General features: G+C 41.3%; 1 protein-coding gene across 1 annotated transcript in view; it reads left to right on the top strand.

The window, feature by feature from the left end:
• The window catches only part of mrpl23 (mitochondrial ribosomal protein L23), a 59,230-nt gene extending 35,929 nt beyond the window's left edge, over positions 1-23,301 (top strand). The window contains exon 5 of the mRNA XM_015964872.3: positions 22,338-23,301. Coding sequence (XP_015820358.3) covers positions 22,338-22,502 — 165 coding nt within the window. The 3' untranslated portion in view covers positions 22,503-23,301. The remainder of the gene's footprint in view (positions 1-22,337) is intronic.
• Positions 23,302-24,326: the final 1,025 nt, after the last annotated feature.

Consider the following 24,326-nt stretch of genomic DNA (forward strand, 5'->3'; position numbering starts at 1 on the left):
GGCATCTGAACGAGCCCCCGCACCGTGAGAACAAACACCTCGGCTCTAAAGCCGATCTTCATCCGCATACGTCACACGTCACGTGATCAGGAAGCAGAAAATACATGTGTTATAAGATCGTTTTGGGCCGTTGCTGTAAAAAAAAAGTGAGGCGCGAACCGGAAAAGCTTCTGCCGATCACAATTCAACAACGGATTATGAAAGAACGGATAAAGCTCGAAACGCGCCGATTCTTCCTGATGTAAGAGGTGAGTCTCCGCTTTGTTTTGAGGGAGGTGGAGTGTACAATCGGTAAAGACGGCTCTCCCTTGCCCTGCCTCCAACATACCTCCATCTAAATAGGATAGATTATCCAGAGTTATCTCTGTAGTTATGCTGCTATAGGCTTAGACTGCTGAAGGATACACTGACCACTTTTCACATTCTACTACTTTCTTCTACAATCTGCTCTTTAACTGTGTTATTTCCTGCATTTTCAGCTGCTAACTTTATTTTCTCTCTAAAGCCTGGTTTATGCTTCTCCGTCAGCTCTGCAAGGGACAGACACGCACGGATTGACGGAAGCGTTTTGCTCTCATACTTCTCCGTCTCCTGGAGAGTGTTGCAAAGCAATTCCCCGGCAGGACAACAGAGGGCGTAACGCTGTTCTGTGGTATCCTGTCATGTATCTGGTCCAAGATAGTCTGTTTATATTGTGTTTTTTGTGTATATAAGAGACTTTTAACACGGACATATTTGTCTCTCATTCTCCCACCTCTTCATGCGCTCCCCACCTCTAAACCCACGTTTCCTGTAATTTCCGTCCACAAATAAAACTCTTGCTGTGCGTCTTTTCACTCCTCCAGTCACGGGAGGATGAAACGTTCATATTTTTAGAGTTTTTTCGCGAGGTATTCTTCAAGCTTCTCCGTGTCTGCCGCTAGTTATCCTCGGCTCTTTTTGCAATGGCGGCGCTGTAAACAACAGCGGCATCCTGACCAATCACAAGTTTGCGTAATCCATCTCGTTCGACGGATGTTTAAAAAAGTGGGCTCGACTCCGTACGTCCTTGCGTGCCTGCCGGAGCCCTACGCAAGGACGTTGCGTGTCTCCGTACTGACGCAGACGGAGAAGCATAAACCAGGCTTAAGTGTTTTTCTCCCCAGAAGAAGCTACAATGATGTTCTGCTGAGCTGTGGTGGCCTCATGGCCATCGTCTAGCACACTGCTGCTAACCACTTAAACATTCTCCCTCTCCTGATAATAACTTTTTGCTTTCCTTGACGTTGGATGTGCTACTACTAGTTTATCCATTTAATTATAGATCCACTAGGATAAATACAATAAAGTTTATCTTTCACCAAATAGAATATTTACTAAGAAATCACAATGTAACTATAGACACATTACTTTGTCATGTGTGTGTGCGTGCCTGCTCTGTCTTCTCGATCCCCAGCGAGTCGTGGAGGATGGCTGCTTATACTGAGCCAGGATTCTCTGGAGGTTTCTTCCTGTTAAAAGGCAGTTTTCCTCTCCACCGTCGCTTTATGCTTGCTTAGTATGACGATTGCTGTAAAGTCACTGACACTAGTCAGTGACTTGATGCAATTTGCTGGGTTCCTTATATAGGAAACATTATTTCTGATTGGCTTAATGAACTGACCTGAATTGGAATGTTTACTATGTGAAGTGCCTTGAGACGACTCTTGTCGTGATTTGGTGCTATATAAATAAAATGGAATTGAATTGAATTGAATTTTGGTAGTTTTGGCGTCGACATCATCCTAGTGCGCAACGTTCTGTGACTCTTAAAAAAAACAGTAAAAATGATGAAAAACGCTGGCAGCGAAGGGCTTTACCGATCAGAAAATGGCTGGCAGCGAATAAGTTAAAGGTGTGGAACACAGAAAATCAATTTAAAAAAAAATCTTTTTCTGATCATAATCAGCCACTCTGAGATTTTCATGCAGGCTGAACATGAAAATTGTCTCCTACACCTATCTCCTGCATTAGCTTCTGAAAGTAGATGACGAAATCCTGACAGATCTACGTCACACTGTCACTTAACATTCATGGACTCACCCATCCTGACTCGCGACGGGGAAGGCTGTTGTTCGTTTAGCGCCCAGGAAACAGCAGACAGTGTTTCAGCTAGTGGAAGCTAACTCATCATTATCAACTCCACCTCACAGCAGAACTCCTTCAGGCTTGTGTTATTTGTAAAGATAGAACATCCACATTGCAAATGTGTTGTTCCACACCTCTAAATGTAGTGAAAACAACTTGATCATATCACGATCTTTAGACAAGCATTTATTCATCTTTGGTTTTTACTTCATGTTCATTGTTGAGATTCTATGTTAAAGTGTGTCAGTATGCTTGACATTTTATTTCATCAAAGACAATCTCATGCACAGAGCTGCACCGCAAGTTGTTTCCTTGTTGTGTAAAAAAAATCTCTTGAGTTTCAAGTGCAGTTTGAATTGCTCTTGAATCTGCACCGTCGTTCTCTTTCTGCCCTCGACCCACTTAAAGACTTCAAATCAGATAAACACCAATCCATTCTGATTGCATCAGAAGGTATTTCTGATCTGTGGTGCCACATGCAGCCTTATCTTTGTCCAAATCATACAAGGTGCCCACTTATAGCGAGCAGAAGGGTGTGCTGCAAAGCAACTAATGTTGAGCTGAAAGTCTGTTTCCGGTCTTGTAAAATGACAGCTAAATGGTAACAGAAACCAGCATCTGAGACCCTCAGCTACACATGAAAATGTGTGTTGAATCCATCTAATTGATGAGGTTAAACCCATTTTTAATATTTTTTTGGAAAATGTAAATTAGCAGTGGCAGCCATCTTGAACTGATTTGATTCCAATAGACCAAGGCAAAAGCATCATTGCAATCTTTTTGCCTTTACATTTTGAAAAAAATAAATTCATCTTTATCTTGTTTTAGAAAATGATGAACCATAGGCTAGTTTAGGTTATTTACCTACTTTCTTATCATTTAAATCAAATAACAAAAATGAACTGTCATTGTAAAATATAGTAATGTGCGGTATAAACGGTAAAAGATGTATGATTTTGGCCCATGATATAGAATTTTTTACAACTGGCTAACCGGTTGCGCTTGCTAATGAGGAGTGCGACAGTTTAGCGTTTCACCCGGTTTTACCTGAATGTTGTAAATCTGCGTCAGCTCTTGACGAAACGTGGATGAAGACATGCTTATAAAGAACACGGGGTTACGTCGGTTACATGGACATGGTTTGGATTTTAGGAGTCTGATGGTGAGCCGAAAAACTTCCTCAGTAAAATATGCCGGGTTAAAGTTGTGTCAGCATTAACAGCTCGTCAATCCCTTAAATGCAACATGATGAACACACACACCGTCACAGTCCTTCCCAGTTTCAGCCGTTAGTCCCGTTAAGTTAAACAGATCTATTCTCCTTCTCTCGCTCTGTTTGTGAGCACCACGATGGGTCAGACCGGCACGGATCAGCTGATCTGAGTGCAGTTGAACAAAAGTAAAAAAAATTGGATAAACCTCCCAACATTATTGTGATATTGTCGACAAAAATGCAGTATTATTTTAAATACAGTTATTCAAATGACTGAAGTTAAACTTCTGTGAGCAAAAAACATGAAAAATGAATCAAGAAGGCAGAAAGAAATGTTATTTGTGATTTTACATTTTTCTCTTTAGTTCAAACAATTTAGAATTTAGTGTTTTCATCACATTTAGCTTGTATTTTATAGAAAAATATCTTCATCTTTATTTATTTTATGATTATTTTTTGTTGCATTGTTTGGAAAAAGAAACTTTAACATAAAAACTATTTGAGATATTTTGTATTTATTTCAATATGTTTCGAAAATTAAATGTAATTTATAATAATTTATACTGAAATCTTTTCAGTACTTTTTAGGATTATTTGTTCTGCTGTTAATCTGGTATGTGAGATTGTTCAAAAACCTTTTTAAATGAATAAACAGAAGAAAATAATATATCTTGACATGTATCGTTACCGCATGTGCTTCAGAATGTATCACGTAGATTTTTGGCCATGTCGTCCATACCTAGACTGAAGTCCACATCTATATTCTCAAAACATCATCTTCAAAAATCACCCAAAACATTGTTATGTCATCACCACGTGAACCATATGTCACCATTAATATGAATGACATAGAGGCACGCATAAACATACACTGCTGCAAGCCAAAGCCCACTGAGTTATTTGACCACTGGCGGGATGTGGACATTTCTCAGTAATTGGCGGGAGCGCTGGGTTCATGACCCAGAGTGAACCCAAAGCAGGATGCTCTTGGTTAGCGGGATACTCTCACTGCCACATACTTTTACAGACTGATGGTTTCCCTTTGCTCCCGCTTTCATGCGCTGCAGTTGTTGTTTTTTTAAACGCCTTCTCAGCCCATAATTCACATGATGTGTCACCTGTCTATTTTACATTGTTTCAGATGATGGAACAACTATTAAATACATTTTCATTTGCATTAACATTTATTAAATTCTGTCTGTTTTTAGAATGCATCAATGTAGTATTTTTACTGTGAAATAATAGTTTCTAATCCCCCCCCCCCCCCCCCCCCTTCATTCCTGGAATTAATTCTATTTTTTAAATGTTTATTAAAAGGTTTAGTCAGAAGAGAGCAGAATAAACAGTAACTTGTGTCCATATATGAGGCCCAGCCCACCCAGGGGCCTAGCATTAGGGACTGTTTGAGATCATCAGACTGCATTTTTTCTCCTCGCTTGTCCTCCTTCCCTCACATTTCTTGCCTTTTTTGTTACTACATTTGGTTTCTCTAAATACTGAAAAAAACAAACAAAAAACTTTTAGATGTAGGATGGCAATAATCAGTTAGCTATTCGTTCAAAAGAAACACAAAAAAGTCGCTGAAGACTTTAATATTTTGTAACATTTTCAATGCCGTACGCATTTTATGAATGCAGTGATTGGTTAAAATGTTATTTGGGTTTGTAACAATAAGAAAAATTGAGAAGGCTTAAGTTTGCGTGAAATTACATTTTGTATTTTTATCTCAGTAGTAAGTTAATGTTTTTTTTGTGAAACAAAAGCTGATAAATTATTTAATTTACCTTTTCGCCATAAAGCTGTAAACTCGCGGTCTAACAGCAGTTTTGAGATGACCGATTCTATATTTACACCAAAACCTGAGCTGTTAGTTAAAAAATCTTGAATTAACTAATCAAAGGCTAATGTAAGCAGTTCTATAGCAGTGCTAATTTTGTTGACAAAATATTTTCTTTTTTCTATGACAAATACATTTGTGTACTAAAACTAAAAAGATAGCTTCAATTAAAACAAAAATATAATATGATAAAAACTGAAAAAAGTTCTTCCTGCTTTCCTGAATCATTTAATCAATTTATTGTTTTTATTTTTATTTATTTTTTGCTCACAGAAGTTACGTTTTCTTCAGTGAATAACTGCAGATATGCTCTTGGCTGCATTTTATTGTTGACAGTATTAAAATAAGGGAGGGTTATGTCTCTGCCTCTTGATCAGCTGGTCTGCAGGTCTGACGTGACGGCTGTGCACAGCGCTGCACGGAGCGGCGGTGGGGTTTCAGACTCAATACTTTGTTTTTAATGTGTACATCACACCACAGCAGAAGGTAACCTCATGTCTTCTCCATCTCCATGTGTTCAGGACTAAAACAATATTTCCTGTGTGTCTACCCCCGCCTCTTTCATTACTGAGCTCTGTTGTGGCTTATTATTAATAAAATGTGACAGTCAGCTGAAAAATTGTCCAAAGTAAATAACAGGAGTTGTTCAGAAGGTTGGGAAGCCTGTGTTCATCATGTGTTAATAAACAAACCGTATCTCATCTGCGTTAACGTGCTTCTACACAGATAGTTGCCCCGAATATTTAACTGAGGATGTTTTTCTACTCAACATCAGCATTCTTAAACTCAAACCAGGTCTGTTAAGCTGATGTTACCCTGCCTTCTATATGAGCACGTCTCCATCCAGCTGCTGCGTTCACAGAAACGGGGATTCGTGCTGCAAACCCCGCAATGAATCTGTGCGTTTCCAGTACAGACTTGATCATTTTTGTCGAATGATTTGTGCAATAATCAGATTTTTATTTTACTTCCACAAAATGCAATTTCTGGATTAGACATTACAGAAATGGGGACAGCTTGCCTTCAAATTCAAAAGTCGGCGCTCGATAATTAGGCCGTCATTTATTTATGTCGGGTAGTTCAAATGACGATGGGGAGGCTCGCTAGCTGTTGCACACATGCTCAGTGGGCATTATTTTACTTCAACAATCCGATTGGCTGTGTAAGTGCACGTCAATCTGAATAATGATCGGACAAAACCACCTCTCAATCAAATTGAAATTTCATTCCGATCGGGCTGAATCGGATCAAAACATTCAGATTGGCCTGTTTACGTGCAGAATTTTTATCTTATTGGGCGTTCAATCCAATTAATTGTGTGCATGTAAACGTGGCTAATGTTCAATTTGGTTTTTCCAATAATTGTTTTTATTAAAAGTGTAAAGTGTGAAAAGTGAAATCAGTTAGGGTTAGTTTACTGTTTCAGTTGACTAAAATAATAAAAAAAACAAATTAGATGAGACAAACTCAAGGCTAAAAATAAAAAAGTCTAAAGACTGAAAATAAAACTAAATCAAATATTCTTGTCAAAATTAACACTGCTCTATAGTAAGCTAAACTTTTGTCAGTTTGCTAGACTGGAAGATTGAAGTTTGTATTACTGTTCTCGGAGAAACTGTTGTTGGCCGTTTCCCAATTATTGAGATTGAGTTTTTTTGCTGAGGAAGATTATGTTCAGATGTAAAACACTGACAGCTGCCAATCTTCTCAGAAAAGGACATACCAGCAAGTTCATTCAGAGGTCAGACCATACAATTCTCTGAGACATTTGAAAACCCCAATAGCAAAATCTCAAGTCCTGCAGACCTCAGTTAACATGCTAAATGTTGATGTTTGTAATAACAATTTCAACTAAACTGAATGTGTTTATCTGAAATTAAAACATGATGGCAAAACTTTATTTGGGAAATTGTATCCAAATAAACACATTGCTTCTGTACCCATTAAAGATTAAAGAAAGCTGAACTGGGAGATTTCAGGCCTTAACCACTTTTGGGAAACAAAACAGTATATCAGTACTCATACTAACTGTCAAGCATGGTGAGATGATTTGGGCTTGTGCAGCTGCAGGGCCTTGACTTCGTGCATTTATTAAGTTGACCTTGAATTCCTTTATATAATAAACTATCCTAGAGTCAAATTTGAGGACACGTGTCTATCCAGCTCTAAATAAACATTTCCTGTATAAAGCAAACAAATTATCTCTAATCACTGCTAAGGCTTGGGTGGTATCCAATTTTTTATGGCGTCCAACTTCCTCCACATTTTTACCAAGGTGTACGGTATTACCGGGACTAATTTAAAAATAATGACGTAAGCCTGAGGTGGAATTAACAAACTGTTGTTTTGGACCTTCACCGTTCAGAAACGGAGTAACAAACACTATTGCTGAAACAATAACAACACAACACACATAATAATAACTTATAAAAAGGGGGCTTATAATAAGATTTTTTACCTGGAAAACCTGCATGTTTACCTTTTCGGCTTCAACATAGGATGTTGTTAACCGACTGCTGAAAACCCACTTCGATGAGCTTGTGGCACCGACATACGGGTACTTTAGGGCTGGCAGCAAATTCTCCACCAGAAATGTGTATTGTTGTCTCGTTTAATAACAGGCTCCAAACAGAATGCTGCTATTTCAGCTCCGGCTAGCTGAGGGGGGCTGTATCTTTCGCTGTCATCTTTTGTTTGCACAAATTACCTCATCAGTGTTTTTCAGCCCTTCTTTAAAGTTAGCTTCAAGCCCAAAATACTCCCAAACAGCAGAAGTTGTTTTCTTTTTTGACACCAAGCCAGCTGGTGCGTGAGCGGCCATTTTTCTATCGGCGTTCATAATGTCTCTAAAAGTTAGCCAAACGATTTTAAAATATTTTTATAAAACAGAAAATTCATTTTATACATTAATTGACTTATATTTATCTTTTATATTTATTTAATTATTTTTTATCCTTGTCTCCAATGTGCACTGTTCTTTTCATGACAGTATTGGAACTGACACTATTACTATTTTTTTAAACCGGCTGTATACGGTAAAACCGCCCAAACCTAATCATCGCGGTGTTAGTTGACCTGCAGAAGAGGAAGTACAAACGCTACTGCTGTATTGAAATTCAGTCTGGAGCAGATCAAATACATTACATTCACTTTAAGATATTGTGTAGTTTGTGCGCAAATGCTTTTGCATATTTGTAGTGTTTCCTCCCTTTGATGAAATACCTGCTTTGCAAGTATTACAGGTTGCCCTGTTCTCATCTTGTCTCGTAAAGTATAACCAAACTTTCGGGCATCTGTGTCACTTAGGCGCCATGTTTTCTGATAAGCTACGCAACGTATGTGGTGAAATAATTCATGCCGACTGAAATTGATTAAGAATTTGCTAAATGGCAAACAATCCGTAGGAATTCAAACAGAAGGAACTGGTTTTCATCAATAATCAGTCAGTTTTCAATTCCCACCGCTAATCAGCACATTCTAGCTTGTAGAAACACAAAGAATTGTTTCCACCTGGACCTTTTAATGGGCCATTCCCATCTGTACCCGGTCGGCCCGGGCCGGGTAGCATATCTGGGTGGCCTGGTATTTTTCCGGGCCAACCAAGGCTCATTCTCAGCTCTCTTCTCGAGGGAGTCTGCTTCAGGCCGACCAGGGCCAACACACCCACTGCTGACAGCAAATTCACACCTCCCATTAGAGCAAGCCTCTGATTGGTGGGTAGAATCAGCCCACATGGGCTTAAGACAAGGATGTGTGGAATCAACCGGGCCAGGATGGGGCCGACTGGGGCTACCCGGCCTGGGCCGACCCGGTACAGATGGGAATGGCCCATTAGATGTGACACACTCGGAGCCTGATCATGTTGGTGTGCAATCGTGTGTTGCTTTTTTGATTTAGTGACTTAACGGTGAGTTGGTGACTTGCTCTGCAATTAGGTTAATTGCAAGACATTAGTGTTACTGGCACATGTTGGCATAAGGCAGGTAATTATTAGTTACATTTTATTTTCTGTTGAGTCTATGGTTCAACATGATGTAATAATGTATTTGTGTTGTTCAGTTAAATTATTACTTTGGTACTTTTATAAGTAGAAGAAAAAAGCAGAATGCCAGATTTACTGGTTTAAATTTTAGTTATTAAAAATACATTTTAAATATATTATGACTCAGAAAGTACCAGCTCTGAAGTGATCACCAAAACCTCCACACCTATCTCCCAAAATTCAGTAATTTTACTAGGCATTACATTTTATTGTATGAATGCTAATCTTCCATCATGCTAACATTTAGTTGAAAAATCCTATTTGTAAGCTAGAATTTGTTTTTCTCATACTGACAGCATATTTCTGTATCACTTGCTGTGCTGCTTAGTCAGAGGCATAATGACAATGATGTGTCTCTGGGCCCCTACAGTGATGTTTGTCTAGTTCAGTCTGTTCACATTCTGTCTGTTCTCACCTTCAGAAAAGCTGGTTGAATCAGCCTTTGGTGTCCTCAGCTACTGACTCATTATGTTTTTATTCAGCTATAAAAGCGAAGTGCAAAGGCACATTCCTGATTTCTTCTAAAGCCAGGGGTACACCGTGTGACTTTTTCACTTTTTTGAGCCGATTTTCTACTCGTGAGAGAATCCACAAGATCGGGATGAGTTTTGCGCTGAGTGTCGTGTAGTATACAGTAGGGTTGTCACGGTATGAAAATTTAACCTCACGGTTATTGTGACCAAAATTATCACGGTTTTCGGTATTATCGCGGTATTTTTTAAACGGTGTTGCATATGTTCAGAAAGCATTGATAGTCCTGTTCTACACAAACTGAAATAGTTTTGAAAAGGTTTAACAGTGTTTATTAAACCTAAAATAACACAAAGTCTTAGCAAAAGTGCAACTTTTCACAAGTAAAGGAACAAATAGCTTATTTTTCTGGAACGTGTTACAGTAGTCAGTGCAGGTTTAAATTATACAAATCCAAACATTAAAACATAAACAATATGTAAACAAATCAAAGAAACACCACTTGTTTTCTCATATACTTGTTTTCTTCATTATCAAAATGAAAATCTAAAACTCCAGTCCCACTTGACTTGAGCACTGTACAAGTCAACCTTAAAAAATATGTATTTAAAATAAATAGCCACTTTAAACAAATTACTAAAATAACTACTACACTATGTAATCAAATCCAAATGTTCAAGTATAAATGGCATTGAATAAGTAAACAAATCAATGACAAGGAACTAATCGTATATTTCACTTCATCATCAACAAATAAGATGCTTCATCCAGCAACAGGGTGTCCGTGACACGGTTTAAATGCTGGCAGAGGACGCTGCGGCTGCAGTTTATAGTGACTCGTTGCATTCTCCCTCAACCAAAAGTCCTCACGTCATGTATTTAAGCTAAAATGCTGATGTTAACTTACCTTGCACTGGCTGTAGAGACGTGGGTGATGGTCACGCAGATGTGCCATTAGATTCGAAGTGTTGCTGCCTTTAGCAGACCCTTGTTTCCTGCACGTTCTGCAAACGGGATAGCCGTCTTCTATTAACTGTCCCTCAGCGTTTTCAGAAATCCAAAATATGCCCATACTTCCGATTTAGTCTTCTTTGAGGGCTGATGGATGTCCTGGGCGCTGCCGTCTCCTCCTTCGGCCATTATTTCAGCTTCAAAGTTTTGGTGCCGTTGCAAACTAAAAAGTGCGTGTGCACGCCGCGGGAACTTCAGCTGAAGCGACGGTGGCTGGTAAGGGTCACCGTGCCGAAACCGCGGCCACGGTAAACCCACCGAGATAATTTAGTTTTTTAAAAACTGGACGGTTATTTTTATTGTCAACTTTTTTACCGGGGTTTACCGCTATACCGGTTACCGTGACAACCCTAGTATACAGGGTGTTACGAGAGGCGATTAACACCACGTGACCAGCTACCGATCAGCAAGCGTGAGCTCGCACGGACTTCTGGAGTGTTTGATATTTTGCTCGTTCCTCGTGAGGTTTGAAGTGGCGCAGCGAGAGGCTGCAACCCAAAAAGTACCAGAACCGCTCACGGCGCATGCGCAATCATGCATCAACACCGCTCACCCGCCATTTTCCTAATAACACACGCTGTTCGTTTTTATTTCTAAACTTTTTTTTTTACACACAGTGACAAGGATTGTCAAGAAAGTGTGTTTGTCGTGTTCATATCAAATTAAACTGATCACAAAACACAGATTTCGTCGGCGTCTACGTCTTCCTCCGGGTCCGGGTAGCGGGGGCAGCATCCCAACTAGGGAGCTCCGGACCGTCCTCTCCCCGGCCAACTCCACCAGCTCCTCCGGCAGGACGCCAAGGCGTTCCCGGACCAGATTGGAGATGTAACCTCTCCAACGTGTCCTGGGTCGACCCGGGGGCCTCCTGCCGACAGGACATGCCCGAAACACCTCCCCAGGGAGGCGCCCAGGAGGCATCCTGACCAGATACCCAAACCACCTCAACTGGCTCCTTTCGATCCGGAGGAGCAGCGGTTCTACTCAGAGTCCCTCCCAAATGTCCGAGCTCCTCACCCTATCTCTAAGGCTGAGCCCAGCCACCCTACGGAGGAAACTCATTTCGGCCGCTTGTATCCGCGATCTCGTTCTTTCAGTCATTACCCAAAGCTCATGACCATAGGTGAGGATTGGGACGTAGATCGACCGGTAAATCGAGAGCCTGGCTTTCTGGCTCAGCTCCCTCTTCACCACGACAGATTGGCTCAGTGTCCGCATCACTGCAGACGCTGAACCAATCCGCCTGTCGATCTCCCGATCCCTCCTACCCTCACTCGTGAACAAGACCCCGAGATACTTAAACTCCTCCACTTGAGGTAGGACCTCTCTCCCGACCCGAAGTCGGCACAGATTTACTTTCTTTATTTCGTTTTCCTCATCCAACCCCCATAAATCCCTGTGTGTCTTCCTGCAGCACTCCTGAAGGACAACGGGCAAAAAAAGACAAAAAAGTCTGACGTGTTGTGTAAAAACTGCTGTTTTTAGCATATTTTTTAGGTCCGATGTCTTGCTACCAGACGTACAGTGTGAGCAGTCAGGTTGCATCTGAGAACTGGGTCGTACAGTGTGAGCACATGACTCGTGAGATCTGCCCTGCTAGGAAGTCGTACAGTTGTAGCTGAAGCTGCGCTACGAGTGAAAAAGTCGCGCAGTGTCCACCCAGCTTAAGACATTTTTACATGTTGGGCTTAAACAACACTTTTCATGTTTTGGATTTAATTTAAACCCACAAATAAAAAGGTCCCCTTCACATTTATTCTGTATTGGTTCCACATCATCTACGCCAAGGTTAACTCCAGTCCATTCATACTTATTTCCCTTTTTCTTAGAAAAAAACATATTATGTTACAAAAACAAAAACGCACACAGAAGAACTTTTCTCCCAAATCTATTTTTGACTTACAAATGTGGACTTAGTTAGTCCCAGATCAGATGGAAAGGTCAGCCATACCGAATACAGTTGTCCTTTGTATGACTCTTTCCACCTTTCACCTGGTCTTCTCTCTTTTCACCCCCCCACCCCACCCCCACCCCACCCCCTTTCCATCTGAGGGCCGAAACAGAATCACTTAAATCGTGTGCATGTATCGTGTTGCATTCCCACACAAACACACACCATTCCTTATTTGATTTTCAGGACATTTACTTAAAGTACATTTGTACCCAGGAGGTTTGTGTGAGCCACACACTAACAGTTCCACTTCTGCTATTCATGACTTCCAAGAAAACAATATGAAGACACTGATTGTTTGATCTAATTTGACAGCTGTCCCCAATCTACTGGTTAAAAGTCTGACTTGGGTTCTCCAGATGTGATGCAAGGCATGCTGTTAACGCACATCTCCTGGAACAAAAGAAGACCCCAAGAAAGGGTCTGGTGTGAAATCAAACACATTCAGTCAAATGGCAACATTTACCTTTCCCATTTAACCTCCAGTCCCATTACACCACAATATTTATTCTTCTTTCTCCTTCGTGAAGGAAACTAGGTGTAATGGGTTGTTCATGTGCGTAAGAGGGGTATATTTATATACTTAACTCCGTGAGGCCTCACCACTGTTCCTGGATGGAAGCTTGACTCAATTAGGAGCATTGTGAAGATAATTGTAGAACCAGGGAAATATTCACTCTTTTTATTTGTCATATAGGATGTGTATTCAGTAACCGAGAGGATCCCATTGGGATTGCATTCTGTCTAAAATCTTTATTTAGTCTTTTTTGGCTAGACCTTGAACCCCATAAATCACTCAACATGCAATTGTATACACAGTCTGACATACAAATACACAAGCAGAGGTAGACACACAGGAAACATTGTTTTAGTCCTGAACACATGGAGATGGAGAAGACTTGAGGTTAGCTTCTGCTGTGGTGTGATGTACATATTTCAAACAAAATTATGAATGCTCTCTGGCACACTTTCCCATTGTGAAAATGTGTCCAGCAGACATTGGATATACGCACTCGCTCGCGCACACTCTCACAAATTGAAACCTGCTGCTAATAATGAGACTTGTTTAATGAGTCTCAACACTTTGTTGATTTCAGTCTCAAAGCTTTGTTGCTTTTGTGAATCGCACTTGCTGAGACCGGTATTAATCTTCACTGAGTGTTTACACAAGATGTTCAGGGCTGCTCTGTTAACTGTGAATTGTCATGCGACAAAGTTTGGTTCATTTTGGGTGAAGACGTGTTTGGTTCATGGCTTTATTGGTCAGGTTGTGGTGTTTATACCATTGGGGTAGAACCCCTTTTCCATCATCAAATCAATCAAATCAAAGACTTTATTAATCCCAGAGGGAAATTAGTTTCAGTACACGCAATTCAGAGATCAGACTTACATGGGCAAGACACATGACAAGAATTGGTGACTGTGGTCATTCGCAACCCTGAGTCGCGCTACCCTAATAGAGATAAGAGGGTTACATGAGGATTGGTTCAGGTGGAGGGGAGGAAAAGGCACTTCAGAGTTACCCTCCACCAAGAGGGCAGCTTTGCTCTGCAGAAAAGAAAAAAAAACACCTCAGACAGATATGCAACAGACTTCAGACATCACACAACATAAGTGAACCCACTAGGTGGGGTGGTGGGTTGGGACTATCCCTACTTCAGTTCCTGCAGCCACGATAGAAGCAGCGCATGTCACCTCAGTGTGGATAGGGGGAGGAGCATTGAGGGTGAGAGGGTTGCAGTGACCCTGGCATGTTTCAGCGGCCTTCCCGCAGTCCTGCCCAGGCTGGGATAGGAGATAGAGTTGAGTTGCCATAGCGACGGCACATTCCACATATCTTCTGAGGGGGGAGTTTTCGTTGTAGCCTTGCAGGCTCCAGGGCGCCAGATTTCGATTAGAAATTGTTTTGGGGCCAGACAGAGATAATTTCCTCTCTTGTCTTACAGTTTGTTGGTCCTCAACCTCTCAAATCCCAATAATGGACATTAAACTATCCCAATCTATGCTGATTCGTCCACTCTATCCTCGATGGCATCCATCTTCTGTGCCAGTGAATGAGTCTCGGCCAAAGTTCCAAGCTTACGATTTATCTCGACAATTATGTGAGTCTGTGAATTCACAGCGCGGTGCAATCCATCTCTGAGCTCGGGGATCAGGCCAATATTTCTCGACAGCTTGTTAATTTTCCGGTAAGCCAGGTAGCCTCCAATGCCGGTCAGCAGGAAACCCGACACCAACACCACGAATATCCACACATCTTCAGAGTCCTCCACAGACAGCTGGTCTGTCCTGGAGGGGCATCCGAGAGCCCCTTCTCCCGTTCTCATTGTTGAAAAAATTTTATCAACCGTGTAGAGTGACCAACTGACGAGATCCATTTTAGTGAATTTTAGTTTCCAGTTTCCAGAAAAAATGCAGAAGCAGCCGTGCACCCAGCACACACAGACAAAGGCCTTGATGATAAGATATGGAGGAGAGGAGAAGAAATGCGTCTACACCCTCCAAGAGCTGGAAGAAGAAGTCATGTTAGTTTTCTTCTCTCAGTCACCTCCCTTCATCCAATGCCGTCCTTCGCCGTACTTTCTTTTTATCCTTGACTCCTTCTCTTTTCCTTGTAGCAAACTTCCTTTGGATTGATTCAGTGTTTGTACCTGGGATTTCTCAATGGCAGAGTGTGCCGAAAGATGTTGAAGGCCTTGGCCATGCAGTCATGTTCCAGGTGCTTCTCTGGTGTTGGGCAGCTCTCTGCTTGTGCTTGACTAGGCTTTCTCCTGCTAACTGGCTCCACACATTTGGCTCTTTTTTAATAGAAAACCTCTCTCATAGTTTCATATTCAGGCACAGCTGCAAGACAAACACAAGAACTGGATTAATTTTCTTTTGAAGGTTGTGCATGTTAAAATCTAGGTGATCTGCAAAGCTAGCATGAGATATTTGACACCCTATTGGCCATGTTTTGTTCAGCTACTTAAATTGAATTTAGGTTTTGAAACAGTACTTTCCATGGTAGCTATGAGTGACTGAATGTAATGTTTTAAGAAGCTGGACCGCTTGAGGATCAGAGTTTATTAGCCACACAGCCTCAGGGAAAAAGCTGTCTCTCAGCTTTGCAGGTGAACAGTTTATTCCGCCAGGCTTTGCTTTGTCCACTGCCAGGCCAAGTGTCCAACCCCTCACCCCTCTTCCCCGCTGTCATGGAGGATGCACGGTAGCAAAACAAACCACGCACTCTTCCTCCGCTGTCACAGACGAGCAACAGTAGCAGAACGATCTGTGCGCACCCGTGCTGGTTATGGTGGAAGAGCGAAGCTGATGATGCATGCTGACTAGAATGGCTTGTGTATTTGAACTGTTTATCTGAAGAAGGTTGAGCTTCATCCATGCTGCTATGTCCTCCAGACAAGTCTTTATTGTAGATGTTAGCACTTGAGCAGAGAAAGAGGTTGGTGTCTTGAGGTAGAGCTGAGTATCATCAGCATAACAGTTAGGGATGGGTATCGAATTCGGTACTTTTTAAGGTACCGACCGAATTCCATAGAACCGACCGAACACCGATTCACGTCATTTCAAACGGTGCCTCGTTTCGGTACTGCCAAGACAGTTGCGCATGCGCAAGAGCGTTATGTCGCCGGTCCCTGCGAGCCCGTTGTAAACAGAGCAAGCATGGTAGAAAGAACGCACGCTAAAGCTTGGGTCCACTTCACTAAATGTGATGGGTAACTGGGTGATGAAACTAGCGACAGACAACGATCTAAGTGAGACATCCTCATCTTAATCTGCTCCAGTAGGTAAATAAAATGTTTAAGATAACGTTACCTTGATTTGTTAGCTTCCGTTTCGCTAATGGTGCGTTCGCTTTCTCCTCGGAACTCCGAATTTCCGACTAGAAGAACATGAACGCGCTCTAAAGTTTGGCTTTACTTTACTAAATGCGACGGGTGATTGGGTGAAGGTATACCAGTGACAACGATCTAAGTTTGAGGCATCATCGTTTTAATCTGCTCCAGCAGCTAAATAAACTGTTAAAGATAACGTTAGCTTGATATGTTAGCTTCCATTGCCACCATTGTTATCAGCTAATGGTGCGTTCGCTTTCTCCTCGGAAATTCTAACTTCCCAGTAGGAAAAATCAAATGAAAAAGGACGGCAAAAGGAATGAAGATACACAGTAAATTTAGTTCACAGTAAAGATGTTTGCTTCAGTTTAATTATCAGCTTATAAAACTACAAGGACGATGTTAAAATACAAACTTGTATGTTATTTATCGTGATATTTATCAAATATGGTTATATATTGAGAAAAATATATATTTAATTATAAAAGAGAATTAAAATAATAAACACTCAAAAGTATCGAAAATTGGTACCGTTAAGTACCGGTATCGACTCGTAGGTACCGGGAATTAGTACCGGATCGATTCAAATGTCAAAGGTACCCATCCCTAATAACAGTGGAAGGATATGCCATGTCTGCTAATGATATTGCCTAGAGAAAGCATGCAAACGGAAAATAAAGTGGGGCCCAGAACAAAGCCCTGAGGGAGACCACAGGTGACTTCATGGGTGTGCGATCTTGTTTGGCCCAGGGCGACAAGTTCAGTTCTGCCAGTGAGGTATGAGGAGAACCAGGCAAGGACTTTTCCCTGACAGACCAATGGTATACTGCAAGCGGTGAAGGAGAATGTTATGGTCGACCATATCAAAAGCAGCTGTTAAAGCTGCTTTCTGGCGTTTTCCTCTTTCAGAAATTATTTATGATTTGTCAGAAATCTGTTAAAGTGATTATCTTATCATGTACTGTGATATAATATATCATATATATAATATAATATAATATAATATAGAGATGGGAAGCCAGTATGTACTGTCATCAGGAGGTCGTTTGTGACCCAAAAGCCTAATTCAAACTTCTCCGTCAGCTCTGCAAGGGAGAGATGCACACACACTGACAAAGAAGTTTTGCTTTCAGGCTTCTCCGTCAACTGGGGATTGCTCCCCGCCAGGACAACAGAGGGTGTAGCGCCACTCTGAGGTGTCCTGCCACCATTACAGTCACGTATCCAATCCACGATAGTGTATGTGCTTTGTGTTTACGTTGTTTTAATGTATTTGAGAGACTTCATTCCTTCCCTCATTCCTCTTCACGTCTTCATGCGATCCATACTTCTAAACCCATGTTTCTCATCTTTTTCGTCCACGAGTACTTTGTACTCCTTCAGTCACGGGTGAATAAATGTTCATATTTTCAGACATTTTCTGCAATGCATTCTTCAGTCTGTTCCGTGTCTGCTGGCAAAGACTGTGCCGATGATGAATGAAAACGAGAATCAGTGTCCTGACCAATCATAAGCTTGCGATCTCCGTTTCTTTCAACACATAGTTAAAATTTAGGGCATGTCTCCGTCAGCCTCCGCAAGCCTGTCCGAGTCCTTGCCCAGTGGTGCTGCGTGTCTCCGTACCGGCGCAGATGGAGAAGTATAAATTAGGCTTAACCAAGACTGTTTCTGTGCTATGGCCACTGTGGAAACCAAACTGAAACTTTTCAAACAGTTATTGTTTTTGAGGTGGTTATGAAGTTGATCTACAACGTTTGATAGAAATGAGAGATTTGAAATGGGTCTGCATTTGGAGAGAACTCCTGGATCCAGATTGGGGTTTTTCAGTAATGGTCTGATAACCACATTTTTTCCCCCTGTATCTAGCTAGTTACTAGGGCTGGGGGTAAACGATTATTTTTAAAACGATTATTCTGACGATTATTTTATCGAATAGTCGACTATTCTAATGACTATTTAGACAATTAATCTAATGATTATTTTTCTATTGCACAGTTAATAAAAACCAAAAAATCTCTAATAAATTCCTCAAAAAGTGATAAATTGTTACTGTAAGAGAATAAACACAACAGGCCTTCCATCTTGTATAACACTGCTTTTATCGTGTTGGTTGGTTATGTTCTGGTGACGTGTAGAACTTGGGAGTGCAGGCTGCTGCCTGAGAGGTGGTTGGAGACGGAGTGTCTCCATGCTGCTTTGTTTTGGTCACTTATGTGCGTGAGGCGAGTGGTGTTACGACCCTTCCTGGGGAGTTTGGCTCGTGTGCAAAAAGGAAGGGACAATAACGGGATTTAAAAGTTAAAATGATGATCAGGTTTATTTACAACTATAAAAAAACATAAATCTTTCCATCCACAGGTTGGGAATAATAAAACTAATTCTGCCTGTGGGAAATTAAAACAAAGTACAAATAAGTAGGGATGTCCCACTGGGCAAAGATTACTGGGTTCTGGAGCAAAATAAGGATCTCCAAAGGCCCAACTCTAAACTGGGTGGTTAAACCAAACTGAAGGTGTTATCTTAAACGAAACCAAAAACCCACAACACTCTAAATGTAATAAAAGGGAGATCTGCACCACAAAAAAGATGAACTCTAAACCAAAACGTAACAGCTTATCCAAACACAAGAAGCTGTTAGCGAAGATGCTAACAGTAGCTTTACCAACGTTGAGTTCAAGTTACCAAGTTTAAATAAACCAAAAACACCCAGCAGCAAACAGACCAGCACGGAGGAGAGACTGCTACCACCAAAACAGCTCTCCTAATGTCTGAAAGAAGCTCCTTAATGAAGGGAGAAACGCTCCCGGTGATGTTCTACATCTGCGGTAGAGACGGAGCAGCGCATCTGACCCCGGAAGTTGTTGTCCGTTGCCGGGAGACGAAGGCGGGCAAAACAGCAAAGGAATCTAGTAACGGACGGACGTTGTTCCGGGTCTTCGGTATTTGGCGGAGATGTTAGTGAAGGTGCAGAAGAGGGCGAACTAGAGGGAAAACAGGCAGATTCCTCCTCTATTTACAAACTCCTGTGGATGCAACAAGTGGGCGCGGTGCGTCGACTACCGGATCTGACGTCGACAAATTTTTAGAATCGAGCCGTCGACGCCGTCGAGGCTTCGCTACAGCCCTATTAGTTACACCAGCTCCAGGGCTTCTCCTCCATTGGTGAGGGGAGAAAGGGTGCAACCTCTCCTTCTGAAGTCCACCAGCGTCTCTCGTCATTCCCACATTTGTTTAAACCAATCAACAAACTCATCTTCTTCCCACCTAAATAGGGAATTTTTGGTGATACAACCAAAATAAGTGGCATTTTCTATCTTCACAATATGAGTGCCAGGATGATTTGCTGGAAAGTTTTGTGAGTACTCGCCTTCATAGATGCTGTTCCCAAAACACAGTTTTACCTGTCTTCACTGCTACTAGTGAGGTTGAGATACAGGATGTAAGAGTATCAGTTGAGAATTAAATGACTAGTCAAGCAATGTCTTTACTATTTAATGAACCTGCCATTCTGGCAGGTACTTTATTGTTCTTCACTGGAGGATTTGTTATCTTATTCTTTTGCGGGCGTTGATACGGCTCTAATGGCTCAGCTATGGGAGGTGTGCTATTACTTTTCTAAGCAATCTGATATACCGTGGCAACGTAATTAGCAACAAACATTGTAAAAATGCCTCTTCAATTAGCATGTCCCGTTTTTCTATTTGGCCAGCTGGAGGGTCACTTTCAAAAAAATTTCAGGAAATTTGCTTTTTATTAGAGGCGTGCATCCTCACTAATGTTACTTGAAAACGACCGGCTCGGTCCTGGGAAGTGTGGCATATCATGATTTTGGGGTGCTCCCCCCAATAATATGAGTTTGGGGTGTTCATCCCAACGTCACCCATATATCAATAATTGGGGGCTCTATAACACATGGCCACTATCTTGTGCCGGCCCCATTTTTAGATTTATTCAGGAATTTTCTAGTTTTAGATACTCTTAACATTTACTTGGACAGGATTAACTATCCAGAATAATTGAAAAAGGGAACAAATTGCCTGAGGAAGGGGCATAATTATGCCCCTAAATGAAAAGTTGTCTATTTCTGGCTTACATTGAATTGACATGTTATTTAGTCAAGAAATGGTTGCAGAGATGCACCCACTCCTTGTAGCTATCAGTGGGAGGGTGGAGAAGACTGCTACCTGCATACCGTATAAACCGTGTCGCAGACACCCCCATATTGAAATGACGCTATTGCATTACGGGGCTCCCAGGGGCAGATACGAGTTGGTCTCTCTCCAAGAATAATTATGAATTTAACGATGATTACTGCCTGATGACCTTTTCCCAAATCGGCAAAGCTCACTGGAAGGACACAAACAGAGGACAATATTTTCCTGATATAGGGTTTATTGCTCAAGTAAGGGTAAAAAAAAGTATCTGATTAGAAGGCTACTTGAGTACTGAGTATCATCTGGTCTAATATTTTTAAAATGATGACATCAAACAGACAAAAAATAAGAAGTTATGGGCAAATATTGGTATTTTAAAGACTAAAGGGGAAATATGTAAACAAATAAACAACATAATTACAAAATAACTAATTTTAGGCAAAATTTGGACTCAAACTAGGACAATAGTTTCCTGATATACAGGGTTTATTTAGTTGTCTGAAAATGTGACACGTTTTAAAAAATACCGCGATTATACTGAAAACCGTGATAATTTTGGTCACAATAACTGTGAGGTTAAATTTTCACACCGTGACAACCCTACCTTCTACCAGGGATGAAATGTTCGTGTAGTTGTCTCTCTTAGACAGATCAGTCTTAGACATTCTTATTAGTTTGGTTATGGCCTGACCATAAAACTAAAACCAGATGTCGACCTGCCCCATAAGCTTGGTCTGTTTTAAGCACTTCCACTGGAAACAAAAGCATCTTCATTTTGCATCTTTAGCTGAGCGAGTCTCATGTTGTCGCCCCCTTTGGGAATCAAACCATGCTATGCGTTAATTATATGCATGTTTCTCTCGGTATTTTGGGGGTTGGAGACAGACAAAGTGACATTCACATTAGAGCCAGACCATTCCTGAACGCCTACAAACTGACCCCAAGCAAAATATTTTAAATATTTAAACAAAATTTTTAATTGTCAGCTGTGTTCATTGAGGCAATTTCTTTTACAGCGACGAGCCTCCATATATTAGTTGACATGTCTACGACTGACAAACACATTTAGCTGCTTTTAAGTCAGTGTGAACTACAGTGTCTATGATGCTTTTTGAGGAGTAACACACACACACACACACACACACACGCGCACTGTCATGAAGCTGTATAGGGTTAAATCACGTCAGTGCAGCAATGATTTTACTCCATTTGATACCATTAATGGTCCTCTCTAGTTATCAGGTGTCCATGAGAGAGACTGCAAGGGAGAAGTTATAGATTTGTGTGTGTAACTGCATCCAATGACCTGCCATCTTTTATTTAGCATTTTTCGGTGTGTGTGATTGCATGCGTTCAAGTGTGTGTACTGTACTATACGCTATAGCAGCCTGATACAGACTACATGACTACATTTGGGCCAGTAATGCATTAGCCATGTCCAGTGATGGGTTGGTATGGAATAAATAATGGATACCATCCTTTCCCTCTGAATAAATCAAGACCAGAGAAACGAAAAGAGATGAGAGATTAAATGTGGGAGAGAATTGGAGAAGTTCAATGCCAGAGAGAAAGACAGAATTTGTGTAACTGGAAGGATATAGAAGCAGCGTCTTGAATTCAAAATAGCCATCTCATTTTGCTTTGTCTTGTGTATTATTTGAAATTCAGTATTAAAGGACTTTTAACAGTGCTAATTTGTCTCTTTGTCTTCACCAGGCACAGGGCCAGACTTTCAGCTTTCCTAACCTCTTCCCTGAAAAAGACAGGGTGCCAGAGGAGGGCTCTTTGGAAGAGATACAGGACAAGTTCATGGAGGACGAAAAACAGAGGCAGAAACTTGACCCCAGGAGAGGAGGGGTCACCGAGTGGTTTGGACTTTAAGGCAGCCTGAAGACCGGGAAATCAGAGCACATGTACATGTGTAGGACGCTGGGAGGAACATGTATTGATCTGAAATGCAACTCTTAAGATGCCATTTCTATTTTTTTTCTCCCCCTCAAGACACACAAGTGTTCAGAGAAGAAGTGTGTGGGAGACTGGACATGTGTTTAGCATGTTTGCAAGGCTTCAGTCCAGTAACCAGACAGAAAAGAATTAGAGGAGGAGGAGAGTGGCCGGGCTCCATCTTTAATGAAATCAGCCCACCACATACGTTCTCCCATCACCTCCAATGACCTTTTCTCCTCCCTCTCTTTTCTCTGCCATCTCTTTCTCAACTCACTCCTCAATTTTGCCTCTTTCTTGTTTTTTGTTTTGTTTTGTTTTTTTTTTGGTTCATCACATCTGTTAGCCCTTCTTCCCCAAGTTTAGTCCCTTCTTTCTTTACCACACAAAGGGTTTGTAGTTAGGAACACCTAAAATCCTAAAAAATAAAATCAGAAAACTGGACTGGCTGCACAAACAGCCCACATCATTTCCTCTTTTATGAGTTTGCCTTGGATTAATTGACCACTTTAGGTAAACAACAAGTGAGATGTTGTTTCAGCAACGCAAGTACATGGAGTTTTCACCAGGGAAACAGTATCACTATATTTTGTGGTAGCATGAAAGGCTGCAGGTATGACGAGAGTCTGTACCTGATGTTCATCTCGGTATCTGCCCACATGTACATCTTGCAGTGAATTGGTGTAATTTTGAAAGTTGTTTTAATAAGAACTAATAAATAGTCCATTTTCCAAAAGTGCTTTGCTTATTGTTTCTCTTTGAAAAACAGACAGCGTAAGTTGCTTTCTGCCACACAAGCTGGTCTGTGCAAGTGCCAACGTGGCTTGGTGGCTGTTTTTACAAAGTAATGGTCTGTGTTTGAATCAGGCCAGCGGAGGACTGATTTCTTTTACCGTAATAAAACTCATGAAGCCAAGGGTGGGGGAAACCTCTCGTGGGCTCTCTCAGACCCTCCATTACTCTGGCAGGCCAAAGTTACAGTAAGTGTCCCCCAGCCATGACCAGTAGTGCTGCCAGGCTAAACGAGAGGTCCAGTCCCTGACCTCACCCAGCCAACTCATCTATCACTAAGGAGAATGTCAATATTGATCCTGTTGGCCTATTGTCTGCTGCCTGGAACCACTCGTCCCCTGCCTTGCTATAAAGTGATCTGATTTGGAATAAAACCAGCCTCCAGCTACACAATCACTCCATCTCTTTTCTTTCACTTTTCCTTTTCTTTTTTTTCTCCCCGTTCTCTGCTCCACTTCTTGTTGTTGCCCCGTCCAAGTCTCTGAGAAACAGCTGTCCAAGAGAGGGGGAGACAAAAATTCCTTTTTTGTCTCACCTGGCCTGAACCGAACCCTTATGAAAGTTGGATAACGAAGTTCTGACGCCAGCCAAGCCATAATCTTTCCCTGTTGTCCTCTTGTTCTTTGTGACGGGGATACCCTGTTCCTCCAGAAATCAGTTACACATCCTCGTGCTTACTTCACACGCTTCTCATAAAACTGACATCTAAATCATCGTATAGTGCCTGCTGACGGATTTAGTTGTGTAGCTTTTTGGTTTTTGATTTTTTTAGAGCACATTGAGACACTTATATGAGTTCACCTCTTCCTCATACAGTCACTGAGTCATTTTTTATATTTATCATATGAATAAATAAATGTGAACAACTAACATATGAAAAGGGGAGTCATAAAAAATGTGTGCAAAAACAAAAAGAGGGACACATGCGGTATAATTACACTTCATACTTGGCTGAGTCCGGAATGATCT

Source organism: Nothobranchius furzeri, chromosome 4 (genome assembly GCF_043380555.1).
Source record: "Nothobranchius furzeri strain GRZ-AD chromosome 4, NfurGRZ-RIMD1, whole genome shotgun sequence".
NCBI lineage: Eukaryota > Metazoa > Chordata > Actinopteri > Cyprinodontiformes > Nothobranchiidae > Nothobranchius > Nothobranchius furzeri.